Here is a 23,295-nt window from a genome sequence, read left to right as displayed (position 1 = left end):
AACAATCCCTTAACTGAAATTAATCCATTTTCTGGCTCCAGTCCATCACAGAGTAGCTGGGGCTGTGTGTACATAAGCCTTTTTAAAAGCTGAATTTCTGCAAATCAGCTGTTTGGTAAGAGGAACAGGCTGGTTGAAGGACAGTTCAAACGTGTTATTAGTGAGATTTCAGCTTTTAAAAGTTTTCTATGTACATGCAGCCCCAGTTGCTGGATTTATTTCAGAACTCATGTTTATTGCACCCATTTGAACCTGTTGGCCTCCATCCAGCTAAGGATATACTCATGGAAGCCCGCTTCCACGCATGTCAGTGAAATCAGGACATGAGGACATCTGTCTTTATACAGTTGGCACAGAATCTATTCCTGCAGGTTCCAGATTCCCACCTTGATGCCAGTTTGTGCCCCACAGGGTTTGAAAGAGGGTATCTGGCATCAGGTTAGCACAGGGTTCTGCGTAGGCCTCACTTCTAAAAGCCAATCAGCTGCTATAAATACAGGACCACCTTGCAGCTGCAGCATGGCTGTCAACAACATACCTGCTCGCCCACCTTCATTTTATTCTTGATTTGAAGTTATGTTGGTGTACACAGCTATGTACTGAGGCTTGCTGCAAGGAGGAAGTTTATCTAAAGGTATAATTGGGCCTGGCTCTCAGCAGATTTTGCCTTCCTCACAGCAGTTGTCGAGAACCTGTCACAACCTTGTCACAAGTGGGAGAGGAGCTTGGCAGCATCCATGGTGGAGTTAAGTGGGAGATGGGCATCCTGAGGGAATTCCTGTAAGGTTTTGGGGTACTGCTTTCTCCCCACACCCTCAGTTTGGCTAGTTGGTAGGCTGCCGTACTCTGAATTTGCCTGAGTACCATGGTGGGCCCGTAGGCTGGAACTAGGACATTGGCAAGTATAGTTTAGCTGCCCAGTGATGGTATCCTCAGCCTACCCTACACTAAACTGTGTGCACTGTAACCAGTGAAGTTGTGGACATCTTAAACACACATAATCCTCTGTGTTGTTTCTTGCTGTCACATGCTTGCACATGTTTCAAAAAGTTGTTTAACAGTAATCAGTGTAAACTTACAGTAGGATTGCCACAGTCAATTCATTCATTGCATTAATCACAACATAGATACAGCAGCAATAAAAAACTTGGTGGAAAAGTTCTGATTTCCACAACATGAAACTATTAAAAAGGAGCTTTCCAACCTGAGCACTAACATGTGAATGAAGCATATTTTTGATTTGCAGTCAAATAGTGCTGGGATAAAAATAGGTTTCCTACGGCTTCATCCAACATGTAATAATTTAGTTTTTCAGTTCTATAATGCTACGTTTCCTTGTTTTTCTACAGAAAAAACAGAGAACGAAAGAATTGTCAAGATTGTTTCACTCGTACAACCCATATGATCACAAGGTAAAAATAAATTGCAGATTTTTTTTGTCAGTAATACTACTCTGCTAATGATGATGGTATACACACCCTTTAAGCTACTAAAGGATGTACAACCAGTTCAACCCCTGTGGTGACCTTGGGGGGTGGTTCTTGTTGCTCGGGGACATGGTACTGCTAGGATCAATCTTTGAGGATAGAGCTACGTACCTACTGTGTAAAAAAAAAACCACCCCTTACCTTTGGTTGGAGTTTAGGGCTATCCTGTTTACCTAGACCAGCCAGTCATTGACTCTGATGAATCATTTTGCCTACTTGCATGAATAAAACACCACTGATTCTCTGTTAGGACCACCTGTGGGTTTTCCCTTTCCTCCCATTCCTTGGTGTAGTTTAATTTGAATTAGGTCATTAGAGATCAGTGGGGTCTTGATACATTTTGCTCTGCACATTTTCAGACCAACAGCAGTGGATCTTATGTCAATCAGCACCATTCTGAGAAGGTTATTTTCTTTTATACTCCTCTAGCTAGTATTTGTACCCTTTGGTGAAGTTTCCATGGGGAGGCCTTTTGCGTTCCTCCTCTGCACCAGCCGTAATTGAACAGCTGTGTGTTGGAATAATTCAAGCACTTGGCTTTCTTTATGTGTCTAAAACTGATTCTCAAACTGTAAAATGTGGATGTTAACCCACTGTAATGAATGCACCTACTGCTTTATGGGGAATCCATTTCCAGCACAGATCCTTCCCATCTCTCTAACAGTGTATGTGGGCAGTCACATCATCCTGAGTGGAGGGAATAATGACACACCCTACACTACTGTTCACAACTGCAGAAGAGTCTCAGAAATCACTGTTACCTGTCTATCAACATTGTCTTGAATAGGCAAAAGCAAGAGCATGGTTCAAGGTAGCTAGTGGTAGCCATCTGAAAAAACAGATAACAATACGGCCCTGTCAGGTAGCAATGACATGTTTATCACAATTTTGGTAATTTAGGTTTTTAAATGAATTTGATAAGGAGGACAGTCATCTGTCTAGGATGGTTCCTCCCACTGGCTGGTCATGTACTGTGGTTTCTCACTGGGCTCCCTATGAACCCAATGTGCTAGAGCCCTACCTTGTTTCCCACTTTCTTTTCTCTTTTCTCACCTCTGTAGCTCTTCTGTGCTTTCTTTCCATCCCCTCCCTTCTCTACCCACCCTCTACAGCAGAGCTTTCCATGCGGGTGACACACTTTTTAGACATGCATCATTTTGCGACACAATAATTCAATTTTACTAGCAAATCGGAGGTTAAACTAACCCCTTTCCAGTCCCGGGAGGAGCATTGGGAGCGTTCGTGTGACACACCTACACACTGCAGCCACCACACTAACGTGTTGCGACACACAGTTTGGAAAGCTCTGCTCTACAGTTTTAGTGGCTGGATGGAGGGAGAACTGGAGGCTGCTTTGTGGTGTGCAGGAAGGGCTTAAACTATAGCCACACCTCGACCGTGGTGGGCCAGGCAGCAGAGAGTGAGACCTACCCCATCTGTTCCTTTTAATTGTTGGTTTGTAGATTTTTACATTTTGAGCTCATAATTAAATGTGTTATGACTGCTGGCTTATTAATTTTGTAGGAGTAGGTTTTAGAAGTTTTAATTTGTTTTATTATTAATACTGTCTTCTGGAATTTTGGGTACATAAATCTCCTTGAAAAAGCAGGACACACAGAAAGAGAGGCATATGTAAAATGATATATAAGCAGTATTTGTGCTTATATAGGTGTAATTGTGTAATATATAGGTGTAAAGGTGTAATTGTGAAATGTTTTTAGCTAAATAATTCATCCAAGTGCTCTTTTTTTGCTGTGCAATCATAGGCATCATGCTTCAAATGGTAAAGCTTGTGTAAATTGATTAATGGTTTTTTTTAAAAAAAGATTGACAACTATGAGTTCTGAAGGGAGTTTTGTGATATGGAACTGTTGAAGTTAAATGTAATAGTAGATCAATTAAGATATAATAAAGAGAACCAACTGAAGAGGTGAAGCTTTGATATTTTCCCCCTTGTCTAAATTCCCTGGTGGCACAGGGGTTTTTTTTCTCCATTCACAGTACAAGAAAATTCCATTATTCTTTTATTAGCACTCTTATTGGAACTGGGCCATTTGTAACCTCTGTTGCCTCCTTGCACATATCCTTTGTGGCGCTATACCAAAGTATCCTCAACTGTTTTTGACTTCAGTTGTGAGTTTATGCACTTATTTTACTAATGACTCATCAGGAGGTGTGGAAAAGGAATATGAATTCTTAAGACTTTTCTTTTGATCTCTGTTTTAGGGCCTTTTATAAATAACAAAAGTTGAAGAATCAAGTGGCAAATAGTTTTTTTAAGATCACAGGCTTGTGTAAGGGTTTGTTGGGAGGAATGGAGGTAGAAAAATAAGAGAAGTGCAGCAAGATGAAAAGGCTGTGTTCTTATGTCCCAAATCATCTCAACACAGTACACTGTACATTTATATCTTGCTGTGTGTTCACCTGAAACACTCCATTTTCCTTTTGTCATTCTGCATTCCAGCTCCCATTCCCCTGCAAAGCAGCTTCAATATACCAACCCTCTGCTATTGTTTTTTAGTTTAAACATTTGCTGTAACCTAATCATGTTCACATCACATTAAATTTTTTAGGTTACAGTTTCTGTAATTCAATACATTGATGCAGCTGCCTTGTGGCAGCCTAGCAAGTTAATTTACTTCACATATTTTTAGCTCCTAATATTTTCCACAGATTCCATTTTTAAAGTGTAATTTCTTACATTTCTTGGAAGTAAGCTAGTTACAGTGACTTTAGCGGAGCTTATTTCCACATCATGGCTATAATCCAACAAAATCCTAATCTTTGAAGGGAGGGTGTGCCTTTCTCTCCTTGCTTTCCCTAGCACAATTTCAAACTGCTTTTAGTATAGTTTATTTGTGGTTTTGGTGAGGCTACTGAGTTAGAAAGGACATCAAAACCCAGGGTGTGCTCACAAGACTCTGAATTAGAGCCAAAGTGTTTTGGACGGTGCTAGAAATATTTCCGCATGCAATACCAACCGTAAGATGTAATAATTGCATAGTATATGTATATCCTCATAGCTGCAGGGTATTTCCCTGTTTGCATTTAGAAATTTGTCTCTTGGGAGTTTCTGTAGTCCGGTACGTAGGACTTCCATTCCCACTTTGTTCAGAGAGAGAGAGAGAGAGAGAGAGAGAGAGAGAGAGAGAGAGAGAGAGAGAGAGAGAGAGGAGTAGAAAGCCATTGAGAAAGTTGGAGGAATGGAGTGGCTATAGAAAGGCAGAGGCTGTGTTTCAAATTCTGTCTAGTCTGTTATCCTTACCAAAGACACCCCAGGGAAATATTATTGTTATCCATGAGGATAACAGCGCATACTAAAAGTGGGGAAGAGAAATGTCCAAGGAATTTCTGCACCTGTTTGTCATAGATCATATATCCTTAGGAGCAAATGCCTTCTTGATAGCGGCCCCCAGACTTTGGAACTACTTGCCATCGCTGACAGCCTTCTGCTAGCAGACAAAAACATTTTTAGGCAGACATTTGGCTGCTAGGTATTGGTTTTTCCTGGTGGTTGTGTTACTGTTTTAGCTATCTTCTTTCCATGTTTTTACTTTGTACTAAATTGTGTTTATTATATTTCATTGCATTTGCATAGTTAGCTGCTTTGAGCATTGGGTGGAAAGGAGCAGTGTAAATTTAACAAATAATAATAAGCATAGGCCCTTATTTTTAGTATTGGCTCAAGATTAGGGGTGGGAAGCTGTCTCTTCACTGACCGTGGAGCTTCTTTGTTATTTTTGTGACATCTGAAAGCACTTGATGGGTGATAGACATTTTCCTCTTCTTTTTTTTTGGTCCCTGGCTTTGTGAATAGTTTTGTGATTTTGCTTTTGTGATTCTTGTGGTATATCTTTATTGTTAAGAGTTCAGAGGACGTTCTTCAGGGGCACAGTGGTTGTCTTAAAACAAACAAAAAAAGGCAGAGGTTAACTCAAGCTCCAGGAGCCTGTTGAAAACCCTGTAGAGAAACAGATGTCATAGCTGACAATTGACTAAAACTGATGAGACTTCTTTCAGCATTTTTGAAGTATTTCTGCATGATGTGGAATAGTTCTAAATTGAGAATTTTCTTCAGCTGATTGATTGCAGAAGTAGGGAGGCTGAGGATCTAAAACGAGATATATTTCATTTAAGCTACAAAGGCACTGATCGGATCTTCCCTGCTTATAAAACCAATATTGGGTTTAAGATAGTATTTCATTGTTTCATTAGCTTGAGAGCATTATATTCATTTTTTTCCTTGGTCTTTCTAGCATGTAATATGAATAAGGATCCTTCACCAGGGAACTGATGTCAGTTTCCATGAAACTGACCAAGGTAAAGGCACTCCTTAAGATGGACATGACCCATGTTATTGTTGGCATCTGTCTTCTCTCGAGAGACAGTGGAGTGCCTCCAAAGGTGAAGTCAAACCACTGCATTAGCAGCACTAAAGTGAGCTCTCCAGGGTGCAGGGCTGGGCAGTGTGTATGGAGGTCCCAGGCTGCCCAGTCAACAAGACCTTCCTCTTGGCCTTACTGATGTGGATCAAAGAAAAGCAGAGCAATATGTTTGGCACCAGCTTGGCTGCAGGAAGGAGGTGTACAAGGTGCCATCCAACCGCCTTAGAGACTGCAGATTTGTGTAGAGTTGACTCCTTAGCCTTTTCTTCTCCCAAAGATATCCTACAAGGCAGTGGGGGTTTAAGTGAAGAGTTTAAGTGAAGAGTTTTCCTTCTTCTACATGGGCTACCTTCCCAGATTGATAAGTCCCATCTGCCCCTCACTTTCCTCTACAGCACATGCAAGAACCTCCTTCCTGATCACAGGGCTCAGACCCACTGGCACCTGACACACCCCATACACCCCTGAACATTACCCAGACTATACAGAATTGTGTGCCCAAGCACATCGCTTTCCACCTCACCTTTGGCATTATGATTCCTTTCAGATGCAGTCCAGCATTATCCCTTTATGTTGTTAGAAGTCCATGTCAAGTTGTTCTTGAGCTATTTTGTTTTCTCAGTTTCTTCTGTTCCAGTTCAAAAGACATCTTCATGTGTTGCATGTGAGAAGAGCTTTTTTGTTTTATATCAAGAGAATGAGAGATGTTATAGGAGCCAGTTCTTTTTATCAGGCAGTGAACAGTAGTCTGTTCACAAAGGCATTCTTACTGAAATAAGAAATTTATTACAGCCTCCTTATATGTTGCAAGGAAACATTTTCTTAAAGGCATTAAGACATAATATACTAGGGTTGAGATAACCTCTGCAGCTTTCATCTTTAGGACCGTGCTTTGGCAGGAAAACAGAAAAACTGCCCATATGGGAGATTGCATCTTTATAAAATACAATCCAGGTGAACATGCACCATTATATTGTTTTGGCTAGTGCTTCTTGGGCCTTTTTTGCAGGGCTAGACCATGTTTGCTTGTTTTTGATGTCCTAAGAGAAATAAAATTCCCAAGTGTCTTATTGTATCCTGAGCAACATAACAATAACACATTAAAAGATCAAGAGTTAATCGGAGTATATTTTCTCATTTTCATTTTTAATGCGTGGCACTTCTTTACTTCTGTCTCTTTAGAGATGTGTCTATCCAAAGGGCAACCCCTGGAACTTAGAAGGCTCTCAGTCTTGTCCCTTGAACTCCTGGAATATAAAATAGCTGATGAGGTGTTATCTTGCTTCTGAGTGTCTGTTTCAGAAAAGCAGATTGGGCAGAATGTGTTGATAAAGATAATAGATTAGCTTAATAGAAGAATCTAGGGTGTGTGGTTTTAGTCCTTCACCTATATATGCATCATGCTGTTGTTCAGGGCTAGTTTATCAAATCAGAAAGTCATCTTAGGTACTTGCAAGATTGCAGCATTGCCAGATATATTGAATACACAAACTACTTTCAACTAAATAGCTTAGAAATAACCATAATTGTGTGGGCTTGAGTTTTTTCACCTAAATGTGTATTTTGGCTAATTGTTTAGTAATATAACAAAAGTTATATGAACAAACAAAGAAACTTGGAACAAACTGTAGAAACTTTTGTATTTGATACTTTATTTTTAAAGAGGGCAGAGGTTTTCTTAACAGAGGGATGTTTACTAATTCTTGGGTGAAATATAGTGTTGGGCCTCTCTTCCTCCCTGCCCCCTCATTTCGGGTAGTAACAGAGATGCACATCTATGAGCAACCTAGTACATTTTTCCTCAGTTGTGCTTAACATTTGCAAAATGCTTTTCCTATGTTTTTGTGATGTCCCACAAATGGATTTGGTGTCTGCACAAAACTGAGAAAGAAGAGCTTTTTGAAGGGAAATGGTGCTCCTGTCCCTCCTCTTGAGAACAGCAAGCTCTCCATCACAGATCCTTCCACATGGCTGGTGTCTGTAATTGCAGAGTAGTATAAATTTGGTAGGCCACTCCCTGCTGATGTTAGGAATCGTTCCTATTTTTGCCCTTTTCCAGAATTCTGCATGTATTTTTAATATTTATTTCCTGGTTTTCAATATAAGCAATTAAAACCACAGCCTTATATAATATAATTCAGGAGAAAATAAGCAGATGAAGTGTTTCCACTTTAAAGCTGTCACTTGATCCAGTCCTGTCTTTGTGACGATATGCTACAGCCTTTCTGTTCTTCTAAAGCTTTTCTCCTGAAGCAATCTGCACACCACCAAGCATGTAGCTTACGAGTCACCTCTGTGTGGGACTACCCAGAGACAACAATAGCTTATATTACTTTATATAAGCTATGAGTCCTCAAAGCAGTGTAAGCCTAAGTGAAATTAATTTTACCAACAATATAACCTAAATAAGTTCTATTTACTTTAGTAGAATTATTCCACCGTAGGCAGCTTGTTGAATTCACTGCTACTTGTTCAGCATCACCAGGTAAAAATAAAAATAATTTGCAACAGGACATTAATACCTTGCGAAATAGTTGGGTTGAAAAGTATGGAATATATAGAATGTAGAGATGATGTCGTGAATAGCAATACAGATATTTATAAAAGTGTTGTCATGTGTGAGTATAAGATCACAGAGAGGCATTGGATTTATTTTGCATCTTCACACACAAACATTGTGTGGAGAGAGAGAAAATACTGTTTGTGAGATTCAGTGGTAGATCTCATGTATGTTAAATTATGTGTGTGCAAAATCTACTAAGAGAAATGAATCAAGAACCAGGCATCATAGTTGAATTTATAAGGAATGAGCATTTGTTTTTCTTTTGGAACTTTAGGGGGGGGGGAATGCATTGTAAAACGAAGACATTTGAGATTACTGTATTTAAAAAGCTTGTGCGGGACAAGTCATTAAATGCCAATTCATGTGTCAGGCAGACAGTGGCAGCTGCTTCTTCATGTGTGGCATTATCCATATTAAATCAGTGGCAAATGGACAGTTTGATAGATACTGTCATCAATGCAAAGATTATTAAAATAATTTTGAAACTCACTTTTAACTTTGTTTTAAGCTAAGTAGCATTTAGGCTTATGCAAGCTTACCCCCTCACAGCAACGACCATTGCCTTTCCAGCTTTTAGCTAACAAAGCACAGGCCATCTCTGCTAGTTCTTTGGTGACAGTGTAAGCCTGTTTATGGTTTTCTATGCATATCATAGCCAAGGGTCTATGAACAAAATTTCCATTTGCAAGCACATCATTGTGGAATAGTACTCAGTGGTCTTTTCACTTTGATTGATGGTTTTGGTTTTGCACCATCTGGCTTCTGATAGGCTGCATTAATCATAACCCAGAGAAAGAAAACCAAGAAAATATATGCATTACTGTTTAATGTCTGTGCGTGTCAATGTCTAGGAGTGTTAATTTCAGTATATAACATTAAAAACATTTATATTGATAGATAAAAATTGGCTACATATGAAATTACTTATGCAGCCTACATAGAGAGTGATCCATTCATGTGTGTATATTTCATAGTAGTTCAGCAACTCAATTATGTTTCATTCAGGCTGAAATCCTCTACACACTTATATGGGGGAAAGTCCCAGATGTGGACTTTGCATCTGAGTAGATATGTGTAGGATTGTGCTGTCAGTTTTCTTCCATTTCTAACACAAGAGATTATAAGTGAATCTGAGCACATCAAAATGACTGGGTGTATAATTAATATTAGGTTTCAGATTACATTTTAGGCCACTTAAAAATGGCCTTTGGAGTTCAAAATTATTTGCTTTGCGTTTTTTGTAAAACCACAAAATTGTGGCTTTTTAATAAAACCACTTCAAAATTGTGAATATGATTTTAAAACTCTTTAAAAGGATTCATTAGCTCTGTTTCAAATATGTACTATTTATTCTTAGATATTAGTATCATCAAATACATGAATTTAATTTTCACATTCAGTTTATGAATATGATGGGTACTGTTACTTTATCATTAAAGCCTCCTATTTAAAGCCAAATATTTTAGTAGATTTTAGTTCATTCCTTAAAATTACTGTGTCAGCATATGATCAAGTTTGATTGAAGGAGCAAGTTACACCAGCAGAGTGTCAGATTTTTTTGCTGCCATTGTGCTGATGAAACATCTAGATATGACAGCACAGGCTATTAAAAAAGGGAGACTCAGGGTGTAATTCAGTGTCATGCTATGGAAGATTCTGTCTGTGCAAGCATTTTAGCTTGCCAGCTGGAACAATCCCTCCTCTCCTCCCCCTGTATGCTGCTTTGTGGGTTCTTCTGACACCACCCCAAGTCAGTTTTGGGGGCCCTGGGGAATGGTAGGTGGAGAAGCCCCATCGCCGAAGCAGAAGTCCTTCTGCAGGGCTTCTGCTGATGGGGCTCGTTAGGTGAAGCCTTCAAAGACTAGCAACCTAACCCTCCCCCAATATCAGTTAATCCCAAAGAAGTCACAGTAAGCTTTAAAAAACTGCAGAACGGTGTCTCTGGAGCAAATAGCTTCTGATATTTAGAAATACAGTATTGCATAGACGTTCCTTGGTGTCTTTAATACTTCATTCTTGTTTTTAAGTAACATATTGTGCTATGCACTGTACTTTATTAATCATGATTTGATTGGTTCTTACACCAGACTTGTGTCTAGGATAGTGCTTTTCCAGTTTTCCAGCTAGCGATCAGAGTGATAGAGAATGGATTCTTCTGAAAGGTGGTAGTTGGCACATGAGGACAATATATTGGTTGCTGTCCTTCCATTTCACACTCCCCTGCTCAGTGGCAGTCCTGCTTGTGTAGTGGGATTAGCAGTGATCACCATGGTTGACATCTGGCTTGTGGTTGTCTGACTTGGTCAATGTGCAGGCCACCCACAGAATACTAGAGATTTGATACAGAATTTCATTCCACTCACAGAAGGAGTTTCTGTTCACAAAAAGGATCATTCCATGACTTGGAGCAGAACATTTGGCTCCAACCCCTCGTTTGCTGTGGACAGCATAAATCTGGAAGTATATGAAATGCTTTCAACCCTCTACAGTGCAATATAGCTTGATGCTGCTAGTGATCTAATACATAACATGAAATTAAGCTTTTATGTAAACCTGCGTGCTTTATTACCTCAGGCATAGATTCCATTAAGTGAAAGCCACAGTACTGTATTCCACAACATTTATGAGATGTCTCAATTAAAAAATTATATAAACTGGTGTGTAAAGATAAGAATTATCAAAATAATTATGCTCTTTAAGTTTCAGGTGTCTGGCTTTACTAGTACTTTAGCTAAGGTGGGGGAAACCCCATATTATAAGCTAGGAATAAACATTAAATTCTTGTGCATCAGAGCATTGCACTTTTTGGATCCTGGGCAACAAGTCACCTTGGAGTTTTACCTGTCTATATCCATGAAGGCATCTTTCTTTTCCAGTTCCAAAGACATTTGTAGAAGTTTAAAAGCTAAATTTCAAAGGCAGAAAAATAGAATTTGTACGTACCTTCCAAAAAAAAGTACCTTAACACAACTAGGTGTAAATAGCAGTCAGTAGTACCTTGGCTCTGACACAGCTCCGTTGGTGGGGTGAAGCACAGTCAAACTGTAAATAAAATAAATAAATGTGGAAGACAGAGTTTTGGGGGGTGGAAGCTGCATCATTTCAACTGAGCTACTTGGGGAGGTAATGCAAATGAAGTAGTGCTTTGGCAAGATTTTCTCCCCAAACATCCAAAAAAAATTTGAAATTGTTTTTAAGCTGAGCAACCAGTAAGAACCAATACAAATTTCTCTGCCTTTCCTGCCTTTCTTCCTCCTTCTTCAAAATCTTTGGAACATAACATATAACAAAAAAGAGTAGAAGGTACAATCTACACATCTTCCTGCCAGCTACAACAAAAATCATCAGGTCTAATCTTAGTCAAACTAGTCCTGACAGGGTTTATTTTAGGGTAAATATTTATCAGGTTTACTTGAAGACATTTGGCATAGTCTTCATTATAATTAAGTTGTGTAGTTTGGGACAAAATAAATGCTGCCCTAGGAAGCTATTGAGAAATTGGAAAAACCAGTTGCTGACAGAGCGAAAACAAACAAACCCAGGTTGGCTATTCTGCACACTTGCTCCCATGATGACTTAATGGCCTTAATTTTAACATATCTGGAGCCTTGATTTATTGGTCTAAGATGTGCTGGATTCCTTAATGATTCTGTGGGAAAGGGGGTGGGGTTGATCCTGCAAGATACTGTGATAGATCACAGGCATGTTGAGACATTTTTTACATGCAAGACTCCCTACCAAATGGCACCCAGAAGTTGCTATTTAATACGGCTTCAATCTGATCAAGATGGAATGAGTTAATGGGTTGGTAATGAATTTCATTCAGTTTTCTTTATTAAGCAAACAGAACGAATTCATATTCTTTGGACTAATACATAGATTGAAATACGGGGTTTTTTATTTGGATTATGCTATAAAAATAGAAAAAACCATGTATTTTGGGAGGAAATTGTGTAAATGTTAGCTGAAAATATATAAAATTGTGCATTTTAGTGAAAAATACTGCATTTGTGTACATTTTTTAAAAAAATGAGGAAATTGCAGGAACCTATGTTTCAACACATGCAAAACTGACATAGACCAAAAATAGACATTTTGGGGCTTGCAGAGATGTTATCAGATCTGTTGGCTTTGTTTGCAAAGCATCCCATTCATAAATTATATTTGATGAAGGCAGAGAAAAATTTATGTAAGTTGTTGAGTGAGCCAGTGACATAGAGGACAGAGTGCAAGGCATGAATCTAAGGAAGTGATCTGACCATGACAAGGAACTGATGTCAATATCCCCCACTTTCAGATCACCCTCTCATGCCCAGTTGAGAAAGCAAGGTCTAGAGTGTGGACTGCCACATGCGTTGGACCGGTGACATGTTGGGACAACCTTGTGGTCATCATGGTAGCCATGAAGTCCTAAGCCATCCCAAAGCCAATCGTCTTGCCGTGGATGTTGAAGTCCCCCAGAACAGGAGTCTGGGAGTCCACCACACCTCTGACAGCAGCTTTGTCAGCTCAGGCCAGGAGACTGCTGGGCAGTAGCCAGTTTCTGTTCAAAAGTGGGATATAAATATTACAATTCAGATGTATAAGCCTCAGCTGAAAGATATTACTAGGCGTCATCGACATTACAATTAAGGCATCTTACAAAATGGTGGAATAGGCTATCTTCCTTTCCCCCTTGACCCCCTCTCTTTTACCTCTCTCACCTACCCATTCCTAATTCTTATGTTGTCTGTACATTTAGCACCTAGTGGAAAAGTGGGGGAGCTACAGTATTCTCCACACTTCTTTTTTCTACATGGAGGGAATATGTTTATCTCACTTCTGATCCTCTTTAGACTGTGAAAGAGCTTCAGCGGCAAGTGCTCAAAAGCTGGCTCACATAATTCCTTAGACTTTTTGTTCAGAATCCATATTTCAGTGCAGAAAAAAACACCGGGATGCATCTTAATCCTGTAAGCACCTCATGAGGTGTAAGAGAGGAGACCTCTTGGAGTCTGCCTGAGGCTTCAGGAATGGTTTTGTGGCATCTCTGCGCACACTGCATGGTACCTGGGTCTGCAGAACTTTGTGAATAGTCGGTTTATTTTTCAGAGCTCCTCTAGAGCCATAACTGTCCCGAGTCTTCTGATGCAGTGCTGCTATGTTCTGTGACTGTGTGACAGTGCAGTCACATTTCTCTTTTGAAATGAAAGATCACAACCTCAGCTCGGTAGAAGTCAAGTCAGTTCTTTACGGATGAAAGCACAGGAATTGTTTGTTCTTCATGGCAAAGATCAAAGGAATATTTTAATGGTAAAACACAAACCTTCAACCTCAGCTCATTAAAATGAATTTGCCTTTTCACTCTCAAACCCTGCTGCTGCACAGTGTTTGTTTTACAGAATAATACGTGACACAGAGAACACTTGGGGTTTACATAATTTGACCTTGAGTATACATTACTTGAACTAGCGTCTACTAAGCATGCTCCTTCATAGCCCCCATGTATTTCAATGGGAGGTGCAAGATGGTTGGATTTACCCTCTGCAGTAATCTGAATAATTTCCAAATTCTAGTCAAGGGACTTGAGTGGAGCACTTATAACCCAGCAGCAGATTTCTGTGTGCAAGTATGGTATTGCAGTAGATTTTTTTTTAATAATAGGTTTTATCTTTATCATAATTCTATTGCTATGTAGTTAATGTGCTTCTTAATATTCACAGTGCAAATAATAATAATAATAATAATAATAATAATAATAATAATAATTTATTATTTATACCCCGCCCATCTGGCTGGGCCTCCCCAGCCACTCTGGGCGGCTTCCATAAAAACCAAAAATACAGTAAAATATCACACGTTAAAAACTTCCCTGAACAGGGCTGCCTTAAGATGTCTTCTGAATGTCAGGTAGTTGTTTATCGATAGATGTTATTAGGTTGTGAAATGAATAAAACTTAACTGGTCTTTGAAAAATAGAAGGAAGTTCAAATGCACATATAATAATGAGATTAATGTTATATAACAACTGGGACACCTGATCACATTCTTTCCCACTACTGTGAAATGTATAGTAATCACTCCTAAATTTACAGCTGTACATATACAAATTTTTCCCCTTTCTTTTTGTGGATGTGCAAGTGGCCAGTCTGGACCCCCCCTGCTCCTGCCTTACATGTTTCTGACAGCTCTTTTTCATCTTACTCTGTAGTATCTTATACTACAGGGGTTTCTGAATCAGGCCTAATTCCTCATGTCAATTTCCTTTTTATATTTAGGCCTCATTTTTTGGCCTTCTAGGAGTTTAAGTTTTTTAAAAGATGAGAATTTTTACTGTTGATCTCGTACTTATAATAGGAGAACTACAGCTGAAATAAAGACAAACTGAATGTTTCTTCTCCTTTGTCTTCAAAAGTAGTGCTTTCTTATTGGCTGAAACAATTCCCCGATTGAATGCCCTAAAGCTACCAGTTTTCCTTTTTACCCTGCCTAGCACATCTCTAGTGATAAGTGAACACAACAAATATTAGTAGTAGGTTCAGTGCTTTAGTGTTAAACCAGAAATGCAAGAAACAATAGTTTGCAAACACGTGACATGCATAGAAAAGTTGATTTTGAACAGTGTTCCTCTGTGTGGACACTGCCTGCTGCACTGTTCCATAGCAGTCCTCCTGTTCCTATTTGGACTTGGTTTGTAGAGATTCACTGTTGTCCTAGGTACTGTGGTTCCAATATACAGTGGTGCCTCGCAAGACGAAATTAATTCGTTCCGCAAGTTCTTTCGTCTTGTGAGTTTTTCGTCTTGCGAAGCACGGTTTCCCATAGGAATGCATTGAAAATCAATCAATGCGTTCCTATGGAAACCGCCGTCAGACCAGGTCCGGGGACAGTCTGTCCCCCAACCTCTTCTGAAGGCTGGGGGGGGGCGGACAAGGGCTTTTCTTCCCACCCCCAGCATTTTAAAAAAACCCCGGGACAGCAGAGGACTTCTCCGCTGGCCCGAGGTTTTTTAAAATGCTGGCGGGAGGCAGCGAAGGCAGCCCCGGGGCGATTTAAGACAGTCCCGGGGCGATTTAAAAGCCCCCGGGAAGGCAGGCAGGGGGGACAAAGACTTTTGCCCCCCGCCCGCCTTCGGAAGAGGTCCTGGAAGGCAGGCAGGGGGGACAAAGACTTTTGCCCCCCGCCCGCCTTCGGAAGAGGTCCAGGACCTCTTCTGGCTGGCGGGGGGCAGAAGTCTTTGCCCCCCCTGCCTGCCTTCCCGGGGGCTTTTAAATCGCCCCGGACTGCCTCCGCTGTCCCGGGGTTTTTTAGAATGCTGGCGGCCGGCAGCGAAGCCTTCGCTGCCGCCCGCCAGCATTTTATGAACGCCCCGGACTGCCTCCGCTGTCCCGGGGTTTTTTAGAAAACCCCGGGACAGCGGAGGCTGTCCGAGGCGATTTAAAAGCCCCCGGGAAGGCAGGCAGGGGGAGCAAAGACTTTTGCCGCCCACCCGCCTTCAGAAGAGGTCCTGGACCTCTTCTGAAGGCTGGCGGGGGGCAAAAGTCTTTGTCCCCCCTGCCTGCCTTCCGCGGAAAGCGGGAAGGCAGCGCTGCGTTTTCCGCTCTCCCGGGAAGGCAGGCAGGGGGGAGCAAAGACTTTTGCCCCCCGCCCGCCTTCAGAAGAGGTCCTGGACCTCTTCTGAAGGCTGGCGGGGGGCAAAAGTCTTTGCTCCCCCCGCCTGCCCTCAAAAGCCGTCCGGGATAGCGGGAAGCGCTTCCCTTCTATCCCGGACCGCTTTTAAAATGCTGGCGGTGGGGAGCAAAACCTTTCGCCCCCGCCGGCCTTCCTGGACCTCTTCTGAAGTCCGAAAGGCTTTGCTCCCCACCGCCAGCATTTAAAAGAGGTCCCCGGATATTTCCCTACGGGCTTTCGTCTTGCGAAGCAAGCCCATAGGGAAAATCGTCTAGCGAAGCGACACAAAAACCGAAAAACCCTTTCGTCTTGCGGGTTTTTCGTCTTGCGGGGCACCACTGTATCAGGAGGGCACCATCCTGCTGTAATGTGTTTGTGTCTGCTCTGTTGTCACTGTGTTTCTCATTCTTATGTTCTCAGTCAGGTGGGTAGGTCTGCCACTCCCATTGCAATTTCCTTCAGCTTGTTCTCATCATGTGCCGCCTTTGTGAAACCCCATTCTAAGTAATTTTTGGAAGTATGGACTTCTTTCTCACATTGAAAAATCTAAGTGTAATCAGGAAGGCAACTGTGATCTTTAGGTAAAAGAACATGTTGACAGGAATGGTAATGTTTAACTAATTCCTGCTTCTCATGGGGTTATTCAGGAAGGTCTGTTAAAGCTAAGTATTCTTTCAGAATTACAGCAGAGAACAGGAGTCTTTATTTTAATTGAGGGCTGGATAAAATACAAACTAATTAACCCCAAATAAGCTTCCTTGTTTGCCCCCCTTTTAAATGAACTTGGGGTGCTCAGTTTTGCAATTTCAATCATATTTTTAGATTGCATTTTAACACCATCTGCACCTTGAAAATGATGGTAATATCTTGCACAGTTGGAAATACTTGTTAATGAATACTTGGGGGGAAGAGTATGAAGGGATAGATATAGTCCAGCTAATTAAGTTAAATTATAAACAACATACAGTGGAGATTATATATTTGTCATTCTACTTTACCTGCTCTACTTATTAGATATATGTAACTGCTGAAGATAGACACACTCATAGGATTACAATGTCAAACTGCTGTCTGGCTTTCCTTTTCTACTTTAAAGAGTTGCATTATAACAGAACCAAATCAAGTCCACATCTTGGTGGTCAGCCTGCAACCCTGAGACTAGCTCTCTTGGATATAAAGGAAGGAGCTTTATCTTCTTTTTCTTCTTCTCCCCCCTCCTCTTTTTTCAGGTTTAATGGTATTGCAAAGTCACTTCTATAAATATATTTTTAACAGATGATACTTGGATCAGAAGTATTCTTCACCACTAGTTCCTATGGTGGCTGGTGCACTTTGGGACTGGTAAGGTAGAAGACAAGGAGAAGTAAGAACCAGTGACAGGTGCATGTTCCAGAGCTCATCCGTTACATTGAAAAGTTGTGAGAATGAGCTCTGACTCAGATTAAGTTCTGTGTGTACTTGTGCAGCTGATCCACCATATCTGATTTTTTAAAAATCATTTATTTGCTAATCGCCCCTCCAGCACAGTAGAATATATTGTCACCCTTCCTTTCCTTGTTGTTCTATAAACATTTTATTTATTGTCAAATACTGAGTCAGTTGCTGCCTCCTAGAGAGCATTACAGAAAAGAATTTTCTATAATATTTTACTGCTAAAGCTGTCAAAACAATATGAAATTTAGTTTTGGGGTTTGTCTTTATTTGGGGGCATGTATCGGGCCAAAATTACTGTCATAAGGATAGCCTTTTGACTGATTGACAATACAGTATCTGAGAAGTGATGTGGGCTCTCATAATAATGTGACATTTTGTGTGCAGTTTGACTGCTTTCATTACCTGAATTTATACCTGGATTTCCATATTAGAGCTGCTCAAGATAGGAGTGCTGTCAGGACAGAGTTTGTGGGACCGTTTTGAAATCATTGTTGCCGTCTCTAATAAGCTGAAGACACAGCACTGATAAATATTTTAATTGCAAAGAAAAAACAGTTGATATTAATTTGTAGGTCACTGAAGAAGAAAAGTTTGCAGGTTCATTTCAAAATATATGCAAGCAAATGTTGAACTTGTTTCTCTTGTGTTGTTATTGTTGTATAAGTAACTTTAATTAGAACATTTCTAAATACAACGTCACTGGGAGTTAATATTCCTTTTTTTAAAAAACTAAGAACAGTTTTCCAACAAAATCTCACAGAATCGTTTTCAGTGTTTGGAGGAGGTGTGGAGGAAGACTGTTGCTTACTTTTTCAAACAATGTGTTTTCTCATTTATAATTGAATATCAGTTCCATTGCAATTGATTAGGCTCTCTTACAAATATATGTATGGCACTTTGAGTGTTATTCTGTTACCTGTGCTACATCACTGTTAATTTAGTTCAGTAGTCCATGTGTGATGAAAAATGTAGCATCAGTTTTCTCAAGTTTAAATGTTAAAGATTAGTATATCCTAGTCCCATGGGGACAATTCACAATATCAGAAAATTGGCACAGCTTGCTGTGAGCTAAGTGTTCATTACTTGGTTGTCAGCTATCTCTTCATAGCTTAAAGAAAAGGGCGGGGGGGCAATGTGTAACCCAAAAACTCACTGTGGCTCATGCATGGTCTGTGAAACCATGGTTTCCTATGGTGTCTGAACCCAGTGCTTTTGAGATTAAACATTATAATCAAAAAATTTAGTGGATGTTAGTAGAAAGAAATTGAAAACCAACAATAGCACAATAGCTTTATGAGGATCTACTGAAATAGTAGCATAATAGTTTTAGGAAGACCTGCTTCACAATATGCAAGTTTTTATGTTTATCAGAATTCTTCTTGAGATCTGAAGTTGTGCAAAACAAAACAAAAAATACACTAAAGCCAAAAAGGATGTGGAAAAAATATATATTTGGTGGGCTTAATGGAAAAGCCTCAGTCTACAGATTACATTTATGATAGGAAAGCTGCCATTTTTCCTTGCTTGTAACATGTGGCCACTCCCAGCTCCATTGCCCAATCAAGGACCTCAGCTATCATTTTCACCATAGAAATGGACAAGAGAAAATAGCTTTTTTCCTACCCTTGTAAATCAAATATGTCTGGAAAAGGCTTGTGTTAGCACCAGGAGCTGTGAAAATAATGGTACCATAACAATTCAGGCCCATTTTGTAAGCTCCAAGTAGTTTGTATTAAGCTACCTTAATCTTTCATACAGGCTTTTGTTAATGTGTTACCCAGCGTTCTCAAATGGCCTTTGCTGCTTATCAGTTTTCTCCATTCTTCTATAATACCACTGAGCATGATAGTCAGGTAAATGACCAAGATTTATCAGGCTGCAGCAATGGTGGTCTTGCTGTCTGATCAAGGCAGACTAAAATGGTTCGTGTTACAATAACCCACTGCAGATCTTTCAGGAAGATACAGAAAGAATTCATTCTCTCTCTTTTTAAATAGCTTGTTCCATTTCCTCAGTTAGATATCCTCATTGAATAGTGTGGAATGGAATGAGCCCCTACAGAGACCAGTGTATACATTTTTAATTACTTGCAGTCATTGTTTGTAACTGCTACCCTTGCAGGCTTTTGCCTGAAGAATTAATACTTGTGTAAATTTAGACCTCCTTTTGGACATGCTACCTTGAGTAGAAGAAGGGTCTGTAATACCACAGGCCATGTTTCTCAAACTGGTCTTTTTCTGTGGCTGTAGATGACACTGCAGAATGCTCGCAGTAGAAATATGTAGAATGAAAAGGAACAGATTCAGGTGGATGAAAGTGCATAATTAAATGTTATGAATGATATTTGCACCCCCCCCCCCACACACACATATATATATATATATGGATTTTTTTTAGTCTCTGAGAACAATTTATAAGTATCATATTTTACCAATATTTGAGACCACTTCCCTGATTTCCCATGCATTTCTCTGTGTAATAGAAGGGTGGTATAAAAAAAATAACAACAATAGTAAGCAAGTGGGACAGAACTATATCAGCAGTGAGTGCATCTATGCTCCTGCCTCAGCCAAAGCTGACTCTTGGGATAAGGTCATAAGCCTTGAAAAAAATCATTTCACTGTATTAGTAACGTCTCTACCTCTGTATGACAAAATCTCCCTCTTGGACTATTAGTAGCATAGCACAACAGCCTGGAAAAATATTGAGGGGGGTTATTATTAGTTGGTTTGGGAGACAGAGTAAGGTTACCAATTTTTTTTCCAATGAATCTGGGGGGGGGGCACTTTTCAACTTCAATAGGAATGATAGGATTTTGTCAGGGGACTGATTTGTAAATCCAGGGACTGTCCCCCGGAAACGGGGACGTCTGGTAACCTTAAGATAGAGGGAAGACATCACTGGGATGCTTTGTAAAGGATCTTGAATTGGCAAATGCAGGGTATGGGAGTTTTCCAAGTTATATCATCCCTGTGGCTGCTTCTTATGTAGTTTGAATTAATACAGCATGCACCAGAATTTTCTTGTAGTGAGTAATTTTTCCAACCATGGAATCTTAAATTGAGGTGATGAAATAAATCTGTCATGAATATCAATCCACCAAGCATTGATAAAAAGTTTAAGGTTTCCTTGACTAATGAGGTGTGAAATTTATTGTCATGCACCACAGTGTTCAGAGTAAATGTTCTATTTCACTGGCAATGTTCTGCAATGGGATCCAGTCATACACTGGAAATAAATAAAATAAAATACGCCTATGTAAGCATAGTCCCTTAAAAAAAAATTACAATGTGTTATCTACATCTTCTTCATCCAAAAGACCATGATTGTGAAAGCAGGAATTCAACTTCTTTGGGTTTGGGGGGCTGATTAGTTTCCCAAATGACAGCACAAAATCATTTATAGTGTTAAGACCTACCCTACTGTGGTGGGTCTTAGTTTCCATTTGGAAGTTGCATTGCAGTTAGTTTATTTCAACATGAGAGAAGTGAGGATTTCAGTCTATTGAATAGAATCTTGATTTACAAACAAGACTGGGATTGGAATTTGATGTTATGGCAACCCCGAGTCTGATGCAGAAAACATCAGCCCTCTGTTGTCTCCTCCGTTCTCCCTTGTAATGTCTAGTCATATTCAAGTATGATGTCATCAGGCTGCACGTTTCCCCCAGCCACTACGCGTCATTCGCTGCCCCTTGCCAGGGCAGGGAAAATTATCGTGTGGTGACATGTTATGCGTTCAGCATCCCTAGATGTTACAAGCCAAAGGGGAGGAAAGAAAAATGGATGGTTGTTTTGGATGGCAACTTTGTGTTTGCTGTAATGTCTAGTTCAAGCCTGAGGAAGTATGAGGCAGGTTTGCACCCTACTGTTCTGAATGCTTTAGGGATTTCTGTGTGCAAGTTTTTTCCATTCTTGCTCAGCAACTACTTTGAGGGGGGCACTTTGAGGGAGGTGTGGCGTGCTACCTATCTCCCAGTGTGAACTGGCCAGCGAATTTTGCTCCAATAGCTACTACCCTTGCTTTCAGTCACAAACACCTCTTTTGTCTCTGGGTTAGCAATTGCATGAAAGCAAGCAGTTGCTATTCAGAGGGCCAAGTTTGGCCTTAGAGCTGATCCTTGTCCTACATCGTCAGTGGGAAATCTCTGGCCTTTGGGCTAAATTTAATGCATAGAGCAAGCCCCGCTAGGATTGGCTGCACTAGGGCGTTGAAGCTGAGCTGCAAAGGAAGAATAGGAAGTTCACCTAGAGTGTGTTCCCAGTTCTTTCCTTGACATTGATGGCAATGTCATGATTATGTCAGGTGACTGACAGGTCTGCAGTCCTAACAGCCACCCTGTCCTATATGATTGCTTATAAAGCTGTGTCTCCCACTGGAAATCTCAAGAAATGAGATGATTTCTCCGCAATATACAAATATGTATGTATGTTCAACATTTCATGTGCCTCACATATAGCACACTAAACTTCGTAACTCATGAAATGGCCCTTGGATAAGAAGAGAGAAGTGTTAGCATACAGTGGTACCTCAGGTTACACACTCGGCTAACCCAGAAATAGTGCTTCAGGTTAAGAACAGAAATTGTGCTCCGGTGGTGCGGCAGCAGCAGGAGACCCCATTAGCTAAAGTGGTGCTTCAGGTTAAGACCAGTTTCAGGTTAAGAACAGACCTCCAGAATGAATTAAGTACTTAACCCGAGGTACCACTGTACTCAAAATGTTGTCTCTCCTTTCCCTCCCCCCCCCATCTCTCTCTCACACACAAATGCACATGTAGATTTCACCTATAAATCTCAGAATAGGATGTAAAGGAAACCTCATAATATTGAGAAGAAATGATGTGTTTGTGAGAGGGAAAGGGTGGCGATTGTGGTATTGTTAGTGGTAAATTAAGGTTACAGACCATTTATATTTCTATAAAATTGGGGGAAATGTGAAAATAGGTTTTGATATAAAGTTACAGAATTTGTTTATAAAAGTTAATGAACATTAAATAACTTGAAACACATGGAAACTGAAAGAGTGAATTATTTATCTACATTTACACCCCACATTGCAACTCTCCATGTCTCCAGGGCGGCTTAACAGTTAAAAGGGAAATTTTAAAATGCAGTGCAGTGAATGACACACTAAAATAAAACTAGCAAAACCAGTAGATTTTAAAAAATCTCAGAGAAGCACAACAGAGTAACAACACTACTCCCAGCTGCTTAACAGATAAATGAAGTATCTATCTTTATTTTTTTGATATTGCTTGATAAGAAGAGGCATGGGGAAGCATATTTTCAGACTCCCCAGGTTTCCCTACAGAGTTTTAATTCCTTCTTCTTTAGTTCTGCATAACACCAGGCTATCCAGCAAAGTAAACGTTCCACCCTTATCTTGCATGCCAAGCTGACTTCAGCATCTGAGAAGCTTAAGAACTCGATACATCAAATTACCCTGCTCGAACTGTTGTTTAGTGCAGGCCATTTTGTCCTGTCATCCTTGTGACAGGATGTCAAAGCTTTGCTTTCCGTTGCCAGCATCTGCAGGAATCTGATATGCTACCTCCTCATTACACAGGGGACAAACATCAAGCAATGGTGATGGAAACCAGCAAGTCAGACAGCTGCAGGCACTGGAAACTTCTGCTGCTGGACTGCATCAGCCTTGTGCTAGAAATAATTTTTCCCTCTCTCAACTTCTTTATTCAATTATGTTGGCTTTTTTTTAACATTCTGCTTTTCTTACAACAGCTTCGTTTCTTATTGCATGTTTTTTATTGTACTAAA

The 23,295-nt window shown here is 40.2% G+C and overlaps 1 protein-coding gene across 4 annotated transcripts in view; it reads left to right on the top strand.

Moving 5' to 3' along the window:
- CDKAL1 (CDKAL1 threonylcarbamoyladenosine tRNA methylthiotransferase) overlaps nucleotides 1-23,295 on the top strand; it is a 227,974-nt gene that overhangs the window by 174,390 nt on the left and 30,289 nt on the right. For all 4 annotated transcript variants that reach the window (XR_014170558.1, XM_081919253.1, XM_081919252.1 and 1 more), the window contains one exon: nucleotides 1,350-1,412. Coding sequence is in view for 3 of the 4 variants with exons in the window: in XM_081919253.1 (XP_081775379.1) it covers nucleotides 1,350-1,412 (63 nt within the window). In the remaining variant the exon portion in view is untranslated. The remainder of the gene's footprint in view (nucleotides 1-1,349; nucleotides 1,413-23,295) is intronic.

Source organism: Podarcis melisellensis, assembly GCF_964234715.1.
Source record: "Podarcis melisellensis genome assembly, chromosome: 7".
In the NCBI taxonomy this organism is placed as follows: Eukaryota; Metazoa; Chordata; class Lepidosauria; order Squamata; family Lacertidae; genus Podarcis; species Podarcis melisellensis.
This window is presented reverse-complemented; position numbering and strand designations above follow the sequence as displayed.